The sequence below is a fragment of the Chiroxiphia lanceolata genome, chromosome 27 (genome assembly GCF_009829145.1).
Source record: "Chiroxiphia lanceolata isolate bChiLan1 chromosome 27, bChiLan1.pri, whole genome shotgun sequence".
NCBI lineage: Eukaryota > Metazoa > Chordata > Aves > Passeriformes > Pipridae > Chiroxiphia > Chiroxiphia lanceolata.
The window spans coordinates 2,077,866-2,094,121 of record NC_045663.1 but is presented as its reverse complement, the minus strand read 5'-3'; the positions used below and the strand labels follow the sequence as shown (position 1 = coordinate 2,094,121).

General features: G+C 54.7%; 2 protein-coding genes and 1 long non-coding RNA gene across 21 annotated transcripts; 2 read left to right on the top strand and 1 right to left on the bottom strand.

Moving 5' to 3' along the window:
- The first annotated feature begins 324 nt into the window (after positions 1–324).
- Positions 325–2,027, top strand: LOC116799059 (basic proline-rich protein-like). Of its 17 annotated transcripts, none has more exons than XM_032711850.1 (5): positions 325–662; positions 713–772; positions 877–1,043; positions 1,078–1,163; positions 1,198–2,027. In XM_032711850.1, the coding sequence occupies exons 1-5, from the start codon at positions 655–657 to the stop codon at positions 1,855–1,857; spliced, it is 981 nt and encodes a 326-aa protein (XP_032567741.1). In that variant the 5' UTR covers positions 325–654; the 3' UTR covers positions 1,858–2,027. The 17 variants fall into 17 exon arrangements, with proteins under 17 accessions (XP_032567741.1, XP_032567738.1, XP_032567740.1 ...); XM_032711847.1 differs by having other exon boundaries at positions 713–787; positions 837–1,043; positions 1,198–1,983; XM_032711849.1 differs by having other exon boundaries at positions 877–1,045; positions 1,099–2,027.
- A 667-nt stretch (positions 2,028–2,694) lies between these two features.
- Positions 2,695–4,656, top strand: LOC116799061. 3 transcript variants are annotated; one of them, XR_004360986.1, is made up of 3 exons: positions 2,695–3,743; positions 3,862–4,075; positions 4,315–4,656. It is a non-coding gene; the product is annotated as an uncharacterized LOC116799061 (long non-coding RNA). The 3 variants fall into 3 exon arrangements; XR_004360988.1 differs by lacking the exon at positions 4,315–4,656 and having other exon boundaries at positions 2,695–3,288; positions 3,528–3,743; positions 3,862–4,307; XR_004360987.1 differs by lacking the exon at positions 4,315–4,656 and adding an exon at positions 4,215–4,301 and having other exon boundaries at positions 3,862–4,098.
- A 6,394-nt stretch (positions 4,657–11,050) lies between these two features.
- LOC116798964 (forkhead box protein L2-like) lies at positions 11,051–12,841 on the bottom strand. The gene is made up of 3 exons (XM_032711676.1): positions 12,485–12,841; positions 11,375–11,547; positions 11,051–11,270 (listed from the first exon to the last, which is right to left on the bottom strand). The coding sequence occupies exons 1-3, from the start codon at positions 12,839–12,841 to the stop codon at positions 11,051–11,053; spliced, it is 750 nt and encodes a 249-aa protein (XP_032567567.1).
- Between the last annotated feature and the right edge of the window lie 3,415 nt (positions 12,842–16,256).

Here is a 16,256-nt window from a genome sequence, read left to right as displayed (position 1 = left end):
CAAAAAAAAAAAGATTATATTATATATATATATTAACGTTTCCAAGCTTTCCCCCATCGTAAAGCAGGGATCCCCCCTTCCCCCCGAGGATCCCTGGTAGCCAAGGACCTTTTCTTGGAAAGGCAAGGAAAAAAAAAAAAAGCACGAGGTGGGGATGGAAAGTGGCTCTGTCGGCATGGAAAAGAGCTTCCATGTAAATCCAAAGCTTTATTTTGTGTCCAAACGTGTGTTTAAAAAAGAAAAAAAAAAAAAAAAAAAAAAGAAAAAACTTATTTCAGAGAAAGAGATCTATTTAAGACAAAAAAAAAAAAAAAAAAAAGGAAAAAAAAACCAGGAAAAAAAAAAAAGGAGGAGCGGTAGGAGTTTGGAAGGGCTGCGGCAGGGAGGGATTTTGGGATCTGGGGGGGGGCCAGGGGTGTCCCTGCAGCCCCCTGGGAGGAGCAGGGGCTCGGAGGGAGCTGCATCCCGGGGGATTGGGGTCAGGATTTGGGGTCTGTCCCCCCCCCCCCCAGCCCCACCCCCCGTGCGAGGCTCGGTTTGGCAGCGAAGGCTCCGGGTGGGAAATGGCCAAAAATCGCTGGGAATTGCCTAAAAAAAATCATGTGAGGAGAAAGGCAGCGGGTTTGGCAGGGCTGGGGACACCTGGGGGTGAGGATGAGGCAGGGATGGGGACAGCCAGGGGTGGGACACCCGGCGTGGGGACACCCACCCTGGGATGGGACACCCAGATTGGGGACACCCACCCTGGGATGGGACAACCCAGACTGGGGACACCCATCCAGGGATGGGGGAACCCTGACTGGGGACACCCAGATTGGGGACACCCACCCTGGGATGGGACACCCAGATTGGGGACACCCACCCTGGGATGGGGGAACCCAGATTGGGATGGGGGAACCCAGACTGGGGACATCCATCCATGGATGGGGACACCCAGATTGGGGACACCCACCCTGGGATGGGACAACCCAGACTGGGGACACCCACCCTGGGATGGGATACCCACACTGGGGGGACCCATCCAGGGCTGGGGACACCCAGACTGGGACACCCATCCATGGATGGGGACACCTGGATTGGGGACACCCACCCCAGGATGGGACATCCCATCCTGGGATGGGGACACCCAGACTGGGGACACCCATCCCGAGATGGGGGAACCCAGATTGGGAACATCCATCCAGGGATGGGACACCTGAACTGGGGACACCCATCCATGGATGGGGACACCCAGACTGGGGACACCCAGACTGGGGACACCCACCCTGGGATGGGGGAACCCAGACTGGGGACACCCAGATTGGGGACACCCACCCTGGGATGGGACACCCACCCTGGGGGGACTCATCCTGGGATGGGGACTCCCAGATTTGGAACACCCATCCAGGGATGGAGACACCTGAATTGGGGACACCCAGGGCTGGGGACACCCATGGATCTCAACACCTGGAGCTGGGGACACCCACCCAAAGCTGGGAACACCCACCCAAAACTGGGAACACCCCAGGCTGGGGGTCCCCAGCTCCGTGTCCATCCCTGTGTCCATCCCTGTGTCCATCCCTGTGTCCATCCCCATCCCAGGAAGTGCCTGAGTCGGCCCCAGCCCCCCCTGCCGGCAGAATTTGGGGCTGGGGGTGCCCAAAATTCCCCTTCCCCCTCCCCCAGGTTCATTTTTCCCCCTCCCCCCAAAAAAAAAAACGCCTGGAAATGGCAAATTCCTTTGGGGGAAAAAAAAAAAAAAAAGGTTATTTTTGGTCTCCCTTAAAGGAGCAAGGAGGCCTTTGGGAAGGGGGGGGAAAAGCTCTGGCACCCCCCCAGCCCCATTCCCAAAAAAAATATATATATATATATAGATAGATAAATAGATTTATGGCTGGAGAGGCGGGTCCCGACCCTCGGGGGGGGGGGGAAAAAAAAAGGCACCTTTGAGCTGGTCACCTGTTTTCTAAAAATGCACATTTTTAAATGATATAAAAAAAAAAAGCAGAAAAGAGAGATTTTAAAAAAAAGCCCTTTTATTTTCAAAGCACTTTTTAGATTCTCTTTATTTTAAATTTTTTCTTTTTTTTGGGGGGGGGGTGTGGGGGGGATGTTTTTTGGTGTTTTTTTTTTTTTCTGCTTTTATTTTTTTTTTTTGATGTTTTTACTTTTCCAAAAAGCAAAAAGAGAGCGGGTTTGGCCGAATGTATTTTTGGAGAGGGAGTGAGAGAGAGTGTTGGGAATGGGGTGGGATGAGTGGTTGGGATTTGTTGGGGGGAGGGCTGGGGAAAAGAGATGGATGTTTATTTAATGCAGAAGAAAAAAAATAAATAAATAAAAAAAAATCCACAAAAAAGCAATAAAAAAATTCCCCAAAAGTAAAAAAAAAAACCCAACAAAAAAAAGGCTAAAAATAATAATAAATAATAAAAAAAAAAAGAAAAAAAAACAAAGAAGTCTTAGCACTTTGCAATGGAACGGGTACTTTGAGCTCACTTTATCTTAATTTAAAAGAAAAAAAGCAAAATTCAAGATGTTTACAGGTATGAAAAAAAAAAAGCCGACTTAAAAATAAAATATTAAAAAAAAAAAAAAGCTTCTACGGAGAGAAAAAAAAAATGTTATTAAAAAGGACAAAAAAAAAATTTAAAAAAAAAAAAAAGCCTAAATTTATTTTTGTAAGAAAAAAAAAAAAGAAACAGAAATGTGTATATATATATATATATTTAAAAAAAGTTTAAAAAAAAGAGACAAAAAAAAAAAAGAAATATATATATATAGGCAGAATCCAAGTGATAATTCCAGGTGTTGTTGGATGGGAGGAAGGATGCTAATTAGGTTCTGTGACAGTGCCCCTGACCCTCGGGAATTTTAAATATTCCAAAAAAAGAAAAAAACAAAAAACACATGGAAGCTTGAATTTTAGGCAGGAATCCTAAATCCTTGAGGGGGGTGTGGATTGGCTCCCTGTGGCCTTGAGGAGGGTTGGGGTTGGTTGAGTTTTTTTTAAATAATTTTATTTTTCAATGTTTTATTTTGGGGTTTTTTTTTTTTTTTGCCAGTCGGTGTTGGAATGTTGGGATGGGGGGGGAGGGGGATCCCTGTGGATTTGGATCCCACCTCGGGCAGGGGGAATAATTGGGATTTTGGGCAGTGAATCCCCCCAGGAAGGTGCTGGAGGGACTTGGATCCAGGTTGGAATTGTGTTGCTCCCTGTGGAATTGGATCCTTCCAGCTCTTCCCTGGGAGAAAAACTGGGATCTGGGAAGTGAATCCTTCTGGGAAAGTGCTGGAGGGACCCAGATCCAGGTTGGAATGGGAATGTCTGTGTTGTTCCCCATGGATTTGTATCCCTCCAGCTCTTCCCTGGGAGATAAACTGGGATCTGGGAAGTGAATCCCTCTGAGAAAGTGCTGGAGGGACTTGGATCCAGGTTGGAACTGTGATGCTCCCTGTGGAATTGGATCCCTCCAGCTCTTCCCTGGGAGATAAACTGGGATCTGGGAAGTGAATCCTTCTGGGAAAGTGCTGGAGGGACTTGGATCCAGGTTGGAATTGTGTTGCTCCCTGTGGGGTTTGGATCCTTCCAGCTCTTCCCTGGGAGATAAATTGGGATCTGGGCAGTGAATCCCTCTGGGAAGGTGTGGAGGGACTTGGATCCAGGTTGGAATGGGAATGTCTGTGTTGTTCCCCATGGATTTGTATCCCTCCAGCTCTTCCCTGGTAGATAAACTGGGATCTGGGAAGAGAATCCCTCTGGGAAAGTGCTGGAGGGACTTGGATCCGGGTTGGAATTGTGTTGCTCCCTGTGGGTTTGGGTCCCTCCAGCTCTTCCCTGGAAGATAAATTCCCAGTACCTTCCCAGTGAATCCCTCTGGGAAGGTGCTGGAGGGACCTGGATCCAGGTTGGATTTGGGGGGAAGGATCATGTTGTTCCCTGGGGATTTGTATCCCTCCTGCTCCCACCTTGGGCAGGGAAACTGGAACCTGGATCCAGGCTGGAATAGGGGGGTGTGATGCTCCCTGTGGAATTGGATCCTTCCAGCTCTTCCCTGGGAGATAAACTGGGATCTGGGAAGTGAATCCCTCTGGGAAAGTGCTGGAGGGACTTGGATCCAGGTTGGAATTGTGTTGCTCCCTGTGGGGTTTGGATCCTTCCAGCTCTTCTCTGGGAGATAAATTGGGATCTGGGCAGTGAATCCTTCTGGGAAAGTGCTGGAGGGACTTGGATCCAGGTTGGAACTGGGGAGTTTTGTTGCTCCCTGTGGAATTGGATCCCTCCAGCTCTTCCCTGGGCAGGTAAATTGGGATCTGGGAGCAAATCCCACTGGGAAGGTACTGGAGGGACCTAAATCCAGAACGGAAAGAGGCCTGAAATATTCCCCATGGATTTGTGTTCCCATGGATTTGTGTCCCACATGGATTCGTGTCCCCCATGGATTCATGTCCCTCTCCTTCCCCCCTTGGGCAGTTCAGTTGGAATTCCGGGAAGGTGCTGGAAGGACCCAGATCCAGGTGGGAACGGGGCTGGGAATGTTCCCTGTGGATTTACATCCCCCCCCCCTCCACTCCCTCCTCGGGGCAGTAAATCGGGATTTGGGCAGGGAATTCCCCCCGGGAAGGTGCCAGAGGGATCCGGGCTGGGATGGCAGCGCTGGCAAATTTTGGGATATGCAAAAAAAAACCCCAAAAAACCCCTAAAAAACTCCCGTGTGGATTTTGTAAATAGACACTTGTTGAGGTTCTTTGTTGTACTCGGGGTTGTGGTGGCTCCTCTCGAGTCTGTCCCGGTTTTTCCCTGGATTTTTCCCACCCTCCCCCAGCTCCTCGCTGCTGCTTTCCCCCCCCCCCCTTTTCCCGATCCCGGAGGAGTTCTGGGAGATTTTTTGGGGGTTCTGGGAAAACGGCGTGGCTGGGGAAGGGGGTGGAGTTGGTGGGATCCTCCCGGTGTGGAAAAAAGGGGGGAAAAAAAAGGGGGGATTGGGAGAAAAAAAGTGGGAAAGGGAAAAAAAAGAGGGGGAGGAAAAGGGGGGGAAGGAAAAAAAAATGGGGAATTAGGAGGGAAAGAAGTAGAGGGAAAGGAAATTGGGGGAAGAGGGAGGGGGGAAAAAAGGGGGGAAAAAAAGGGGGAAATGAGAAAAAGGGGGAAATGAGGAAAAGGGGGGGAAAGAAGGAAAAAAAGAACAGGGAGAAGGAGAAGGAAAAGAAGGAAAAAGGGGAAATGAGAAATAAAAAAGGGGGGGAATGAGAAATAAAAAATAAAGGGGGGAAATGAGAAATAAAAGGAGAAAAGGGGGGGAAGAAATTGGCGGGAGGGGGGACCAGGGGGAGAAAAATGAGGAAAAAACGAGGGAAAAAGGAAAAAGACACAAAGGAGAAAGAGCACAAAAAAAAAAAAAAAGGAAGAGGAGAGAGGAGGAGGAGACTCAGGATTCCCCCAAATGACGTCCCCGTGACCCCCTCCCCGCCCTAAAAGTGGCGACACTTTAGCACAAAAGGTGAAGTTTGCACTAAAAAATAAAGAGAAATAAAGCAAAAAAAAAGAAAAAAAAAGCTCAAACCCTTCCCAAAATCTCCCGGTTTTGTCCCTGTCCTGTCACCTGCCTTAAACCCCCTGACCCCCCAAACCCTCCCCCCCGTAGCTCAGCCTCGAGATTTTTATCATTGTTATGATGATTTCCATTTAATTTGATATTTTTTTTGTTGTTGTTCGTTCTTTTTTTTTTTTGGTGGTGGTGGTTTTTTTAAAATCCGGGTTGGGATCAGACGTTGCCAAAGAAAGTGCTGAGTTACGGTGGGAAAGGGAGAGAGAGAGAGAGAGAGAGAGAAATAATAATAATAGTGATGATTATAATAATAAATTATGAAATAATAATCGAGTGATGAAATAATAACGACTGGATCGAAGCCAAGGGGGAAATTAGGGGGGGGAAATGAGGGGTTTGGGGGTAGAAAAGAGGAAAAAAAATCAATGTTTCCCCTCTCTCCCCCCTCCATCCCATCACCCCCAATGTCGGGGGGGGCTCAGCTCAGATTTAGGGGGGGATTAACCCGGGTTTGGGGGGGTTTAGCCCGAATTTGGGGGGCTCAGCCCGAATTTGGGGGGGATTAACCCACGTTTTGGGGGGGCTCAGTTGAGGTTTGGGGGGTTCAGCCCAAGTTTAGGGGGGATTAACCCACATTTTGGGGGGGCTCAGGTCTGGTTTGGGGGGGCTCAGCCTGGATTTAGGGGGAATTAACCCAAGTTTGGGGGGGTTCAGCCCAAGTTTAGGGGGGCTCAACCTGGATTTAGGGGGAAGTAGTCCAGGTTTGGGGGGGCTCAGCCCGAGTTTGGGGGGCTCAGCCCAAGTTGGGGGGGCTCAACCTGGATTTAGGGGCAGTTAGTCCAGGTTTGGGGGGCTCAGTTTGGATTTAGGGTCAATTAATCCAGATTTGGGGGGGTCTCAGCCCAAGTTTAGGGGGCTCAACCTGGATTTAGGGGCAGTTAGTCCAGGTTTGGGGGGTCTCAGCCTGGATTTAGGGGCAATTAATCCAGGTTTGGGGGGGTCTCAGCCCAAATTTAAGGGGCTCAACTTGGATTTAGGGGGAATTGATCCAGGTTTGGGGGGTCTCAGCCTGGATTTAGGGGGAATTAATCCAGGTTTAGGGGGCTCAGCCTGGATTTAGGGGCAGTTAGTCGAGGTTTGGGGGGTCTCAGCCTGGATTTAGGGGCAGTTAGTCCAGGTTTAGGGGGCTCAGCCTGGATTTAGTCCAGGTTTAGGGGGCTCAGCCCGGCCTGGAGGGTCCGTCCCCCCCTCATTGGGGTCTGGGGGTGACAAAAGGGGGGGTTTGAACCCCCCAAAATTGTCTCGGGGGGGGTCAGGGGGTGTCCTGTCCCCCCAAACTGAGCACTGGGGGTTTGGGGGGGTCTCATTATTCCCATTTTTCCACAGGAAAAGGGCTGATTTCCCCCTTCCCCCCCTCCCCAAATTCCCCTTCACCCCCCCCTTTACACCCCCAAACCCCCCCCAAATTTCCTAATTTAACAATAAACCCCCCAAACCCCCCCCCTTAACATCCAAATCTATTTATATTTTTAATTAAACCCGGAAAAGAATGATTAAAAAAACCCCAACAACAACAACAACAAACCCCACATTTTATTTAAATAAAGAGAAACGAGAGGGTTTTTTTTAAAAAAAAAAGAGGAAAAAACAGGATGGAAATTTTTTTCGGGGGAGGTTGAGGGGGTGGGAAAGATTAAAATGCTGCGTTTAATTGTGTTTTATATTAAAAAAAATTATATATATATATATATATATATATATACACAGCAAGAGCTGAAATGTCTCCGGGGGGGGGGTCACTGTGACACCGAGCTCGGGGACCCCAAAGGACGCTCGAGGTGGGGCCACTTTATTATAAATATTAATTTTATTTTCGTTTTTTTCCCTTTTTTTTTCTTTTATTTTCGTTTTTTTTTTTTTTCCTGCGTCTTTCTATATAATCTATTAAAGAGATTCTTTATCTTCAAGCACTCGCAAAAAGTTTCAGCGGTTTTTATGTGTTTCCAGACTTGTTTTTTTTTTGGGTTTGGTGGTTTGTTTTTTTTTTTTTCGGTGAGGGGGAGGGGCAAAAAGGGGGAGGGGAGGGGGAAAAAAATAAAAGGAAAAAGGACAAAAAAAAGGAAAAAGGAAAGAAAAAAAAAAGGAGCGAGGCAAAAAAAGGAAGAGAAAGAAATATCTTAAAAATAAAAATTTAAAAAAAAAAAAATAAAGCACAGAAAAGACATTCCATAGATTGTAACTTTGATAGTTCTTTATAAAAAAAAAAAAAAGTCGGGGAAAGGGGGGGGGGGAGAGACGAGGAGAAAAATAAAGAAATGAAAATCACGACAAAAAAATAGGAAAAAAAGAAAAAAGACAAAAAAAAAGGAAATTCAAATAATAAAAAAATTGCACTTTGGGAGGGGCTTTAAAATAAAAACGAAAAAAAAATTAAAAAAAAAAAAGAGAGAAATAAACTATATATTAAAAAAAAAAATACACCCGGAGCCGGTTGGTCTTCTTGGGGGAGGAGGTTTTGGGGGGGTCCCCCCAATTTTTGGGGGGGTCTCCGCAATTTTGGGGGGGGTTCTGGTGGGTTTTCCATGGGTTGGGGGGGGTGTTGTTGGTTTTGGGGTGTTCGGGGATGGGGGAGTGGGGGGGGTCCCCCTGGTTTGGGGGGGTCCAGGGGTGCAGGAGGGGGTAGTTTGGGGGGGTTCCCCTGATTTTTGGGGGGGTTCCTCTGGTTTTTGGGGGGTTGTCCTGGTTTGGGGGGTGCGGGGGGGGGGTAGTTTGGGGGGGTTCCTCTGGTTTTTTTGGGGGGGTTCTCCTGGTTTGGGGGGTCCAGGGGTGCAGAGGGGGTAGTTTGGGGGGGTTCCCCTGATTTTTGGGGGGGTTCCTCTGGGGTTTTTTTGGGGGGTTCTCCTGGTTTTGGGGGTGTCCGGGCCTGTTTGGGGGGGTCCCCTCTGGTTTGGGGGGATTCCCTTTGGTTTGGGGGGGTCCAGGGGTGCAGGAGGGGGTAGTTTTGGGGGGTTCCTCCGGTTTTTTTCGGGGGGTTCTCCTGGTTTTTGGGGGGTCCCCCTGGTTTGGGGGGATCCAGAGGTGCAGGAGGGGGTAGTTTGGGGGGGTTCCTCTGGGTTTTTTGGGGGGTTCCTCTGGTTTTTGGGGGGTTCTCCTGGTTTTGGGGGTGTCCAGGTCTGTTTGAGGGGGTCCTCTCTGGTTTGGGGGGATTCCCTTTGGTTTTGGGGGGATTCCCTTTGGTCTGGGGGTGTCTGGGGTTGCAGGGGGGGGGTTATTTTGGGTGGGTTCCTCTTGGTTTGGGGTTTTGGGGGGAGTTCTCCTGGTTTTGGGGTATCCGGGGTTCCAGGGGGGGTTGTTTTTGAGGGGTTCCCCCTCTTTTCGGGATGTCCAGGCCTGTCTGGGGGGAGTTCCTCTGGTTTTTTTGGGGGGTTCCCCTGGTTTTGGGGGTGTCCAGGCCTGTCTGGGGGGAGTTCCCCCTGATTTGGGGGTGTCCAGGACCACAGTGGGGGTGTTTAGGGGATTCCCCCTAATTTAGGGGTGTCCAGGGCTGCGGGGTGGGAGGTTTTGGGGGGTTCCTCTGTTTTTGAAGGGGTCCAGGACCACAGAGGGGGTTGTTTGGGGGGGGGTCCCCCTAATTTAGGGGTGTCCAGGGCTTTGGGGGGTGTGTGTGGGGGGGTCACTCTCAACCTGTGGCCTCAGTTTCCCCAAATGGAACAAACCCCCCCCGGCACAGGATGGGGGTCCCACCATCCCAGCCCAGCATGGGGTGCACCCCCAGTCTGCCCAGTCTGCCCAGTGCCCCCCCCAGTCTTCCCAGTACCCCCCAGTCTGCCCGGTACCCCCCCAATCTACCCAGTGCCCCCCCAGTCTACCCAGTGCCCCCCCAGCCTGCCCAGTACCCCCCCAGTCTGCCCAGTACCCCCCAGTCTGCCCAGTACCCTCCCACCCTGCCCAGTGCCTCCCCAGTCTGCTCAATACCCCCCAGTCTACCCAGTGCCCCCCCAGCCTGCCCAGTGCCCTCCCAGTCTGCCCAGTGTCCCCCCAGTCTGCCCAGTGCTCCCAGTGGGGGGATAAAGGGCGGTGGGTCCCATCCCGGGGGGGTCCTGTGAGTGTTGGAGGATTTGGGGGCTCGGGATGGGGTTGTGGGGGGCCCCCCCAGTCTGCCCAGTGCCCCCCCAGTCTGCCCAGTGCCCCCGGCCCAGTTAAGCCGCTTGCGGGGGGCTGAGCCCCGGGGGTCGGGGGAGGGGGGTCGGGGGGGCTCTAATCGCGTTTGGGCCCAGATGGCCACGATTTAAGGAGCCTCCGGGGGCAGTTTGGGGGGTCCCCCCCCCTCAAACCCCCTCCCCAAGCCTGAGTGGGGGGTCACTGCCAACAGCGAGCCCGAGGTGGGCGGGGGCCACCCCACATCCCAAAAAAATCCCCAAATCCCGGTGCCAGCCCACATCCCACCCTCCCCTTCCCCCCGTGCTGCCCCCCTTGGACACACCCCCCCCCAAAACGGGCACGGCCACTGTGAGGGGATTAATTTGTGTCATAATCTGCCTTGTTCGGGGGCGCGCGCGGGGATTTGGGGGTTTATCCCGGGATTTAGTGGCCGAGTCGTCTTTCTTAGCGAGACGCCCTAATGCCACTTAACACCTGGGAGCCGCGATTTTCATTAGGGGCGTCAGGGACAATTAGTAAGGAAATAATTAGGGCACGGGCAGCCGCTGGAGGGTTTAAGCCCCATATGTGCCTGAGCCCGCTGAGGGGGGGGGGGAGGGGGGGGAGGGTGATCCCCGTTTTGGGGGTGTCCGGGGCTGCAAAGGGGGTTTTTTTGGGGGGTGGGGGGGATGAGTCCCAGCTGAGGCTGCTCCTCCACGGAGCAAAAATCCCTCTTGGAGAGTAAAGGCAAAGGGGGGGGGCCCGCCAGTCTGCCCAGTGCCCCCTCCCCAGTCTGCCCAGTGCCCCCCCAGTCTGCCCAGTGCCCCCTCCAGTCTGCCCAGTGCCCTCTCCCAGTCTGCCCAGTGCCCTCCCAGTCTACCCAGTGCTCCCAATGGGGGGATACAGGGCGGTGGGTCCCATCCTGGGGGGTCCCAACGCCCCAGCTCAGCATGGGGGACCCTCCCCAGTCTGCCCAGTGCCCCCATAACTTACCCAGTGCCCCCTCCCACTCTGCCCAGTGCCCTCCCAGTCTGCCCAGTGCCCCAGTAACTTGCCCAGTGCCCCCTCTCGGTCTGTCCAGTGCCCTCCCAGTCTGCCCAGTGCTCCCAGTGGGGGGCTACAGGCCGGTGGGTCCCATCCTGGGGGTTCCTGTGAGTGTTGGAGGATTTGGGGGCTCGGGGGGAACACGGGATGGGGCTCTGGGGGGCTCCCTCAGGGGATGTGACCCCACCCCGGGTCATCGGTAATGGGGACACACACAGGTGACCCCTTGGCGTGGTGATTGCAGGGGGGGGACACGACACATCCCGAGTGTCCCTGAAGCCACCCCCACATTTTGGGGAAGGGGGGGGGGGGTCCCATACGGGCCGAGCACGGGGGGGGGGTCACAGGAAGGGCGGGCGGGGCAGGAAAACCCCCGGAGCTCGGGGAAGGGGGAACCTCCCCCAGGCCCAGCGGGGCCGCTCGGGGGGGCAGCGCTGGGGGATCCCGGGCAGCGCCAGGGGGGGCAGCGCCAAGGGGGGCGCGGGGGGGCCCGGGGGGCAGCAGGGGCAGCAGCAGCCGAGGCCGTAGAGGGCGTAGGGGTGGTAGAAGCCGACGTTGACCCTGCGAGGGGGCAAAAACAGAGCGGGGGGGGGTGAGCGCTGAGCCCCAAAACCACCCTGTGAGACCCCCCCGTGCCACCCCCCAGGACGGGCATCCCCCCCGACCTGCGGACGCGCCGCCGGGCCCGGCGCCGGTGGTAGTCGCCCTTGGCGAAGTCCTCGAGGTTGGCGGGGTGGATGGCCCAGAAATGGCCTTTGCCGTTGTCGCTGCGCCCGGCCTTGACGAAGCACTCGTTGAGGGACAGGTTGTGCCGGACGCTGTTGCGCCAACTCTTCTCCTGGGCAGAGAGGGGGAGGGGGTCAGCCAGGCCGAGATCCCCCCCCCACGGCCCCGCTGTGCCCACCCCGTGCCCGCCCCGTGCCCCGCGGCAGCACCGGAGCGAACGGTGCCCGGGGAGATCAACCCCGGCAGCACCGAGATCCGGATCCTGGAGATCCACAGATCTGGATCCCGGAAACCCCCAGATCTGGATCCTGGAAGAAACCCTTAGAGACACCCTGGGAGATGGTCCTGGAGACCCTTGGGGAGATCTTGGCACGTGTGTTTTCCCGCTGGATTGGGGTCAGGCAACATCAGGAGGCACCAGAGGGAAACGGTGCCTGGAGAAACCAGCACTGAGATCTGGACGTGGGCACGGGCGTTTTTTTCCCTCTGGATTGGGATCAGACACCAACAGGCACCAGAGGGAATGGTGCCTGGAGAATCCTGGAGACCCCAGCCCCACCGGCATTGTTAGTAACAAGATCCCGATCCTGAAGACCCTGGGAGAGCCTGGGAAAAGATCCCGGGGATCCCTGGGGAGATCCTGGCACACTCATTTTCCGGTTGGATTGGGATCAGTAGGCACCAGAGTGAACGGTGCCTGGAGAAACCAGCCCCAGCAGCACCAAGATCCGAATCCTGGAGACCCTGGGAGACCCTGGGAGAAGATCCTGGGGACCCCTGGGGAGACCCCAGCACACTCCTTTTCCCGGTGGATTGGGATCAGCCGCCACCAGCGGACACCAGAGTGAACCAACCCCACGGGCACCGAGATCCCGACGCGTTTTCCCGCTGGATTGGGATCAGCAGAGACGGGGTGAGTTCCCCCAGCCCAGTCCCACACCCGCCAGCAGCACCCCGGGCTCAGCTCCCGCTTTTTCCCACCTCGCACCAGGAAAATCAAGGAGAGAATTCCCAGGAATTCCCGGCTCCAGCCCCGGCAGCCCCCTCACCTTGTTCTTGAAGTAGGGGTAGTTGTCCATGATCCACTGGTAGATGTCGGAGAGCAGCAGCTTCTTCTCGGGGGACGAGAGGATGGCGGTGGAGATGAGGGCGATGTAGGACTGCGCCGGTTTGTCCCCGGGCTCGGGCGGGGGCCGGGGGGCTCCTCCCGGGGGGCTCTTCCCGGGGGGCTCCGGGCTCGGGGGGGTCCCGTCCCGCCGCTCCGACAGCAGCGACTCGATGGTGAAGGAGGCTCCGGGTGGGCGCCGCGTCCCCTGCCCCGTGTGCCCGCCGTGCCCCCCGGTGCCCGTGTCCCCTCGGTGTCCCCCGGTGTCCCCCCGGTGCCCCCCGGTGCCCGTGTCCCCCATGGTGCTGCCGCCGCCGCCGCCGCCGCCGCCGGCGCTCGGGGCCCCCGGTAATTAGTGCAGATTACAGGGTTTGCTAATTGTGTTTTCACAAACGCGCTGCCCCCAAAGCGGGCTGTTTATCTGGCAAAGCCCCGGCTTTAGCGGGATTTGGGCCTTTAAGCCTCATAAATAAAATGATTAATCCCTCTGGAGGTGGAGGAATTCGAAGTGGCACCGAGGTGCCCGCGGGGATGGGGCCCGGGGGGGGGGTTGGGGCTGCCCCCCAAATCCTGGGGGACATCGGGGAGGGGGGCAGGGGTTGAGCCAGGACCCTCCCGCCACGGGCACGGACCCTCTGGACTTATTTTAGGCGACCTTTGGAATCCCCAGGGAGTTTATGGAGGTCCTGGAGAGATCCTGGGGATGCCCAGGGAAATCCTGGGAGCCTTTGGGGGGGACTGGGATTGACCCAGGAACCTCCTGCCACAGGTACAGACCCTCCAGGCTCATTTTGGGGGCAGCTCAGGGTGATCCTCAGAACCCTCAGGAAGTTCCTGGAGACCCTGGAGAGATCCTGGAGAACCTAGAGAGATCCTGGGGATGCCCAGGGAAATCCTGGGAGCCTTTGGGGGGGGACTGGGATTGACCCAGGCCCCTCCTGCCACAGGCACAGACCCTCCAGGCTCATTCTGGGGGCAGCTCAGGGTGATCCTCAGAATCCCGCGGAAATTCCTGGAGGCCCTGGTGAGATCCTGGAGAGATCCTGGGGATGCCCAGGGAAATCCTGGGAGCCTGGGGAGGGATGACTGGGATTGATCCAGGCCCCTCCTGCCACAGGCACAGACCCTCCAGGCTCATTTTGGGGGCAGCTCAGGTGATCCTCAGAACCCTCAGGAAGTTCCTGGAGGCCCTGGTGAGACCCTGGAAACTGGAGAGATCCTGGGGATGCCCAGGGAAATCCTGGGAGCCTTTGGGGGGGACTGGGATTGACCCAGGACCTTCCTGCCACAGGCACAGACCCTCCAGGCTCATTTTGGGGGCAGCTCAGGGTGATCCTCAGAACCCCCAGGAAGTTCCTGGAGGCCCTGGTGAGACCCTGGAGAGATCCTGGGGATGCCCAGGGAAATCCTGGGAGCCTGAGGGGGGGACAAACACCTGGATGTTGCCCTGGGATCCTCCTGCCCCCTGGGACTCGTTTTTGGGGTGAGCTCAGGGTGATCCCGGGTACCTGGAGGAAGCTCCTGGGGACCCTCTGGAGATCCTGGAGACCCCGAGAGAAGATTCTGGGGAACCCCAACGAATTCCTGGGCACCCTGGTGAGATCTTGGGCACCTCAGGGAGATCCTGGAGACCCCAGGGATCCCCAGGGAGTTCCTGGAGACCCCAGGCAAGACCCCAGGGACTCAGAGCGAGATCCTTGGGAGACCCTGGGAGAAGATCCTGAGGATCCTGTGGATCTCCAAGGAGCTCATGGAGCCCCTGAGGACCCCCCTGGAGTTCCTGGAGACCCCAGGTAAGATCTCGAGGACTCCTGGGGAAATCCTGAGGAGCTCAGGAAGATCCTGGAAAACCCTGGGGGAGCTCCTGGGGATCCCCAGGCAAATCCTGGGGAGCCTCTGGAGCCCCTGGGGAGATCCTGGGGATTCCCAGGGAACTCCCGGAGATCCCGAGGTCAGAAATCCCAACAAGCCGACACGGAATTAAATGTAAATCTTTCATTTTATTTAACAAACACTATAATTTGAACTTTTGAAGAATGTGTACTGAGGGAAAGAAAAATAATTTTCTTTTTTTTCTTTTTTTTTTCGTTTCGTTTTTATGTTTTTTTGTCCTTTTTTTTTTTTTTTCTCTTCTCTTTACAAAACAAAGGGAAAAAAAAATAAAACCAGGAAAAAAAAACAGCATAGAAGGGAAAAAAAAAAAAACAACAAAACCCAAAACATATGTACAGGAAGAGCTGGCCAACTCCAACAGAAAGCGCTAACACAAGCACGGTGTTTCCAAACAGTTGCTTGGCCTGGAAAGTTTAAAAGCAATTAAATTAGAATAAAAATATTAGGAAAAAACAAACTGGACTCTAAAGCTACTGTGCAGCCAGGGCTGAGAGCACAGAACTTTGTACAGTAAAACTCGATTTTGGAGCTCTACCCGGGTTATTTTTATTTATTTATTTTTTTTTTAGGTTGTTTTAAATCCCCCTTTTTTTTCCCCACCCCCCACCCCTGTTTCAACCTGAAAACATATTGCTTACACACAACCAGGAAAAAGAGAAGGAAAAGCAAAAGCCTGTGGCAAACAAGTGCGAGTTTCCCCCGTGGAAGTAAAACCGGGATGCTCCAGGAACGCTCCCTGCCGGGCACCTGGGGAGAAAACGGGAGAATCCCTCCCTTTTTTGCCTTCAAATTCCAGGTCTGGAGGCGAAACGGAGCCGGGCAGGGAGGGTTGGGAGCTCAGGGACCCCCCACCCCATGTGGGAGAGGGGGGGGAGTGGGAGAGGAGCCCCCAAAGCTGCTGGGGTGACCCCTCGGCGGTTGGGAGGAGTTTGGGATTTAGGGCAGCTCTGGGGGGACCTCGGGGGCTTTTCCCTCCAGGTGGGATTTTGTGGAGCGAGGGGGGAGCGCTGGGAATGCAGCAACACCCCCCCAATACCCCCCTCTCTGTGCCCTGAGTGCTGGGGGGGGATGGAGGAGGATGGAGGGTTTGGGATGTCCAGAGGGGATGGAGGAAGGATAGAGGGTTTGGGGTGTCCAGGGTAAAGGATGAAGGGAGGATGGAGGTTTGGGGTGCAGAGGGCAAGGGATGGAGGATTTGGGGTGCCCAGGGGGGAAGGATGAAGGAAGGACAGAGGGTTTGGGGTGTCCAGGGCAAGGGATGAAGGAAAGACAGAGGGTTTGGGGTGCACAGGACAAGAGATGGAGGATTTGGGGTGTCCAGGGGGGAAGGATGAAGGAAGGATGGAGGGTTTGGGGTACCCAGGGGGGGAAGGATGAATCACAGAGGGTTTGGGGTGCCAAGGGCAAGGGATGAAGGGAGATTGCAGGGTTTGGGGTGCCCTGAGGGAAAGATGAAGGAAGCACTAAGGGTTTGGGGTGCCCAGGGCAAGGGATGAAGGGAGGTTGGAGGATCTGGGGTGCCCAGGGGGGAAGGATAAAGGAAGGATGAAGCACAGAGGGTTTGGGGTGCCAAGGGGCAAGGGCTGAAGGAAGGATGGAGGGTTTGGGGTGCCCAGGGGGAAGGATGAAGGATGAAGCACAGAGGGTTTGGGGTGTCCAGGATAAGGGATGAAGGAAAGACAGAGGGTTTGGGGTGCCCAGGGGGAAGGATGAAGGATGCACAGAGGGTTTGGGGTGCCCAGGGGGAAGGATGAAGGAAGGATGAAGCACAGAGGGTTTGGGGTGCCCAGGGGGAAGGATGAAGGAAGGATGAAGCACAGAGG

What these genes read in the sequence shown, in the direction of transcription:
- LOC116798964 (XM_032711676.1), bottom strand. Translation starts at nt 12,841, where the DNA reads ATGGGGGACACGGGCACCGGGGGGCACCGGGGGGACACCGGGGGACAC. An exon ending in ACCCCTACTTCAAGAACAAG is followed by an intron (nt 11,548 to 12,484) that starts GTGAGGGGGCTG and finishes CTCTCTGCCCAG; the next exon opens with GAGAAGAGTTGGCGCAACAG. An exon ending in GCCCGGCGGCGCGTCCGCAG is followed by an intron (nt 11,271 to 11,374) that starts GTCGGGGGGGAT and finishes GCCCCCTCGCAG; the next exon opens with GGTCAACGTCGGCTTCTACC.
- LOC116799059 (XM_032711837.1), top strand. Translation starts at nt 564, where the DNA reads ATGGCCAAAAATCGCTGGGAATTGCCTAAAAAAAATCATGTGAGGAGA. An exon ending in CTGGGGGTGAGGATGAGGCA is followed by an intron (nt 663 to 712) that starts GGGATGGGGACA and finishes GACACCCACCCT; the next exon opens with GGGATGGGACACCCAGATTG. An exon ending in AGGGCTGGGGACACCCAGAC is followed by an intron (nt 1,044 to 1,077) that starts TGGGACACCCAT and finishes GGACACCTGGAT; the next exon opens with TGGGGACACCCACCCCAGGA.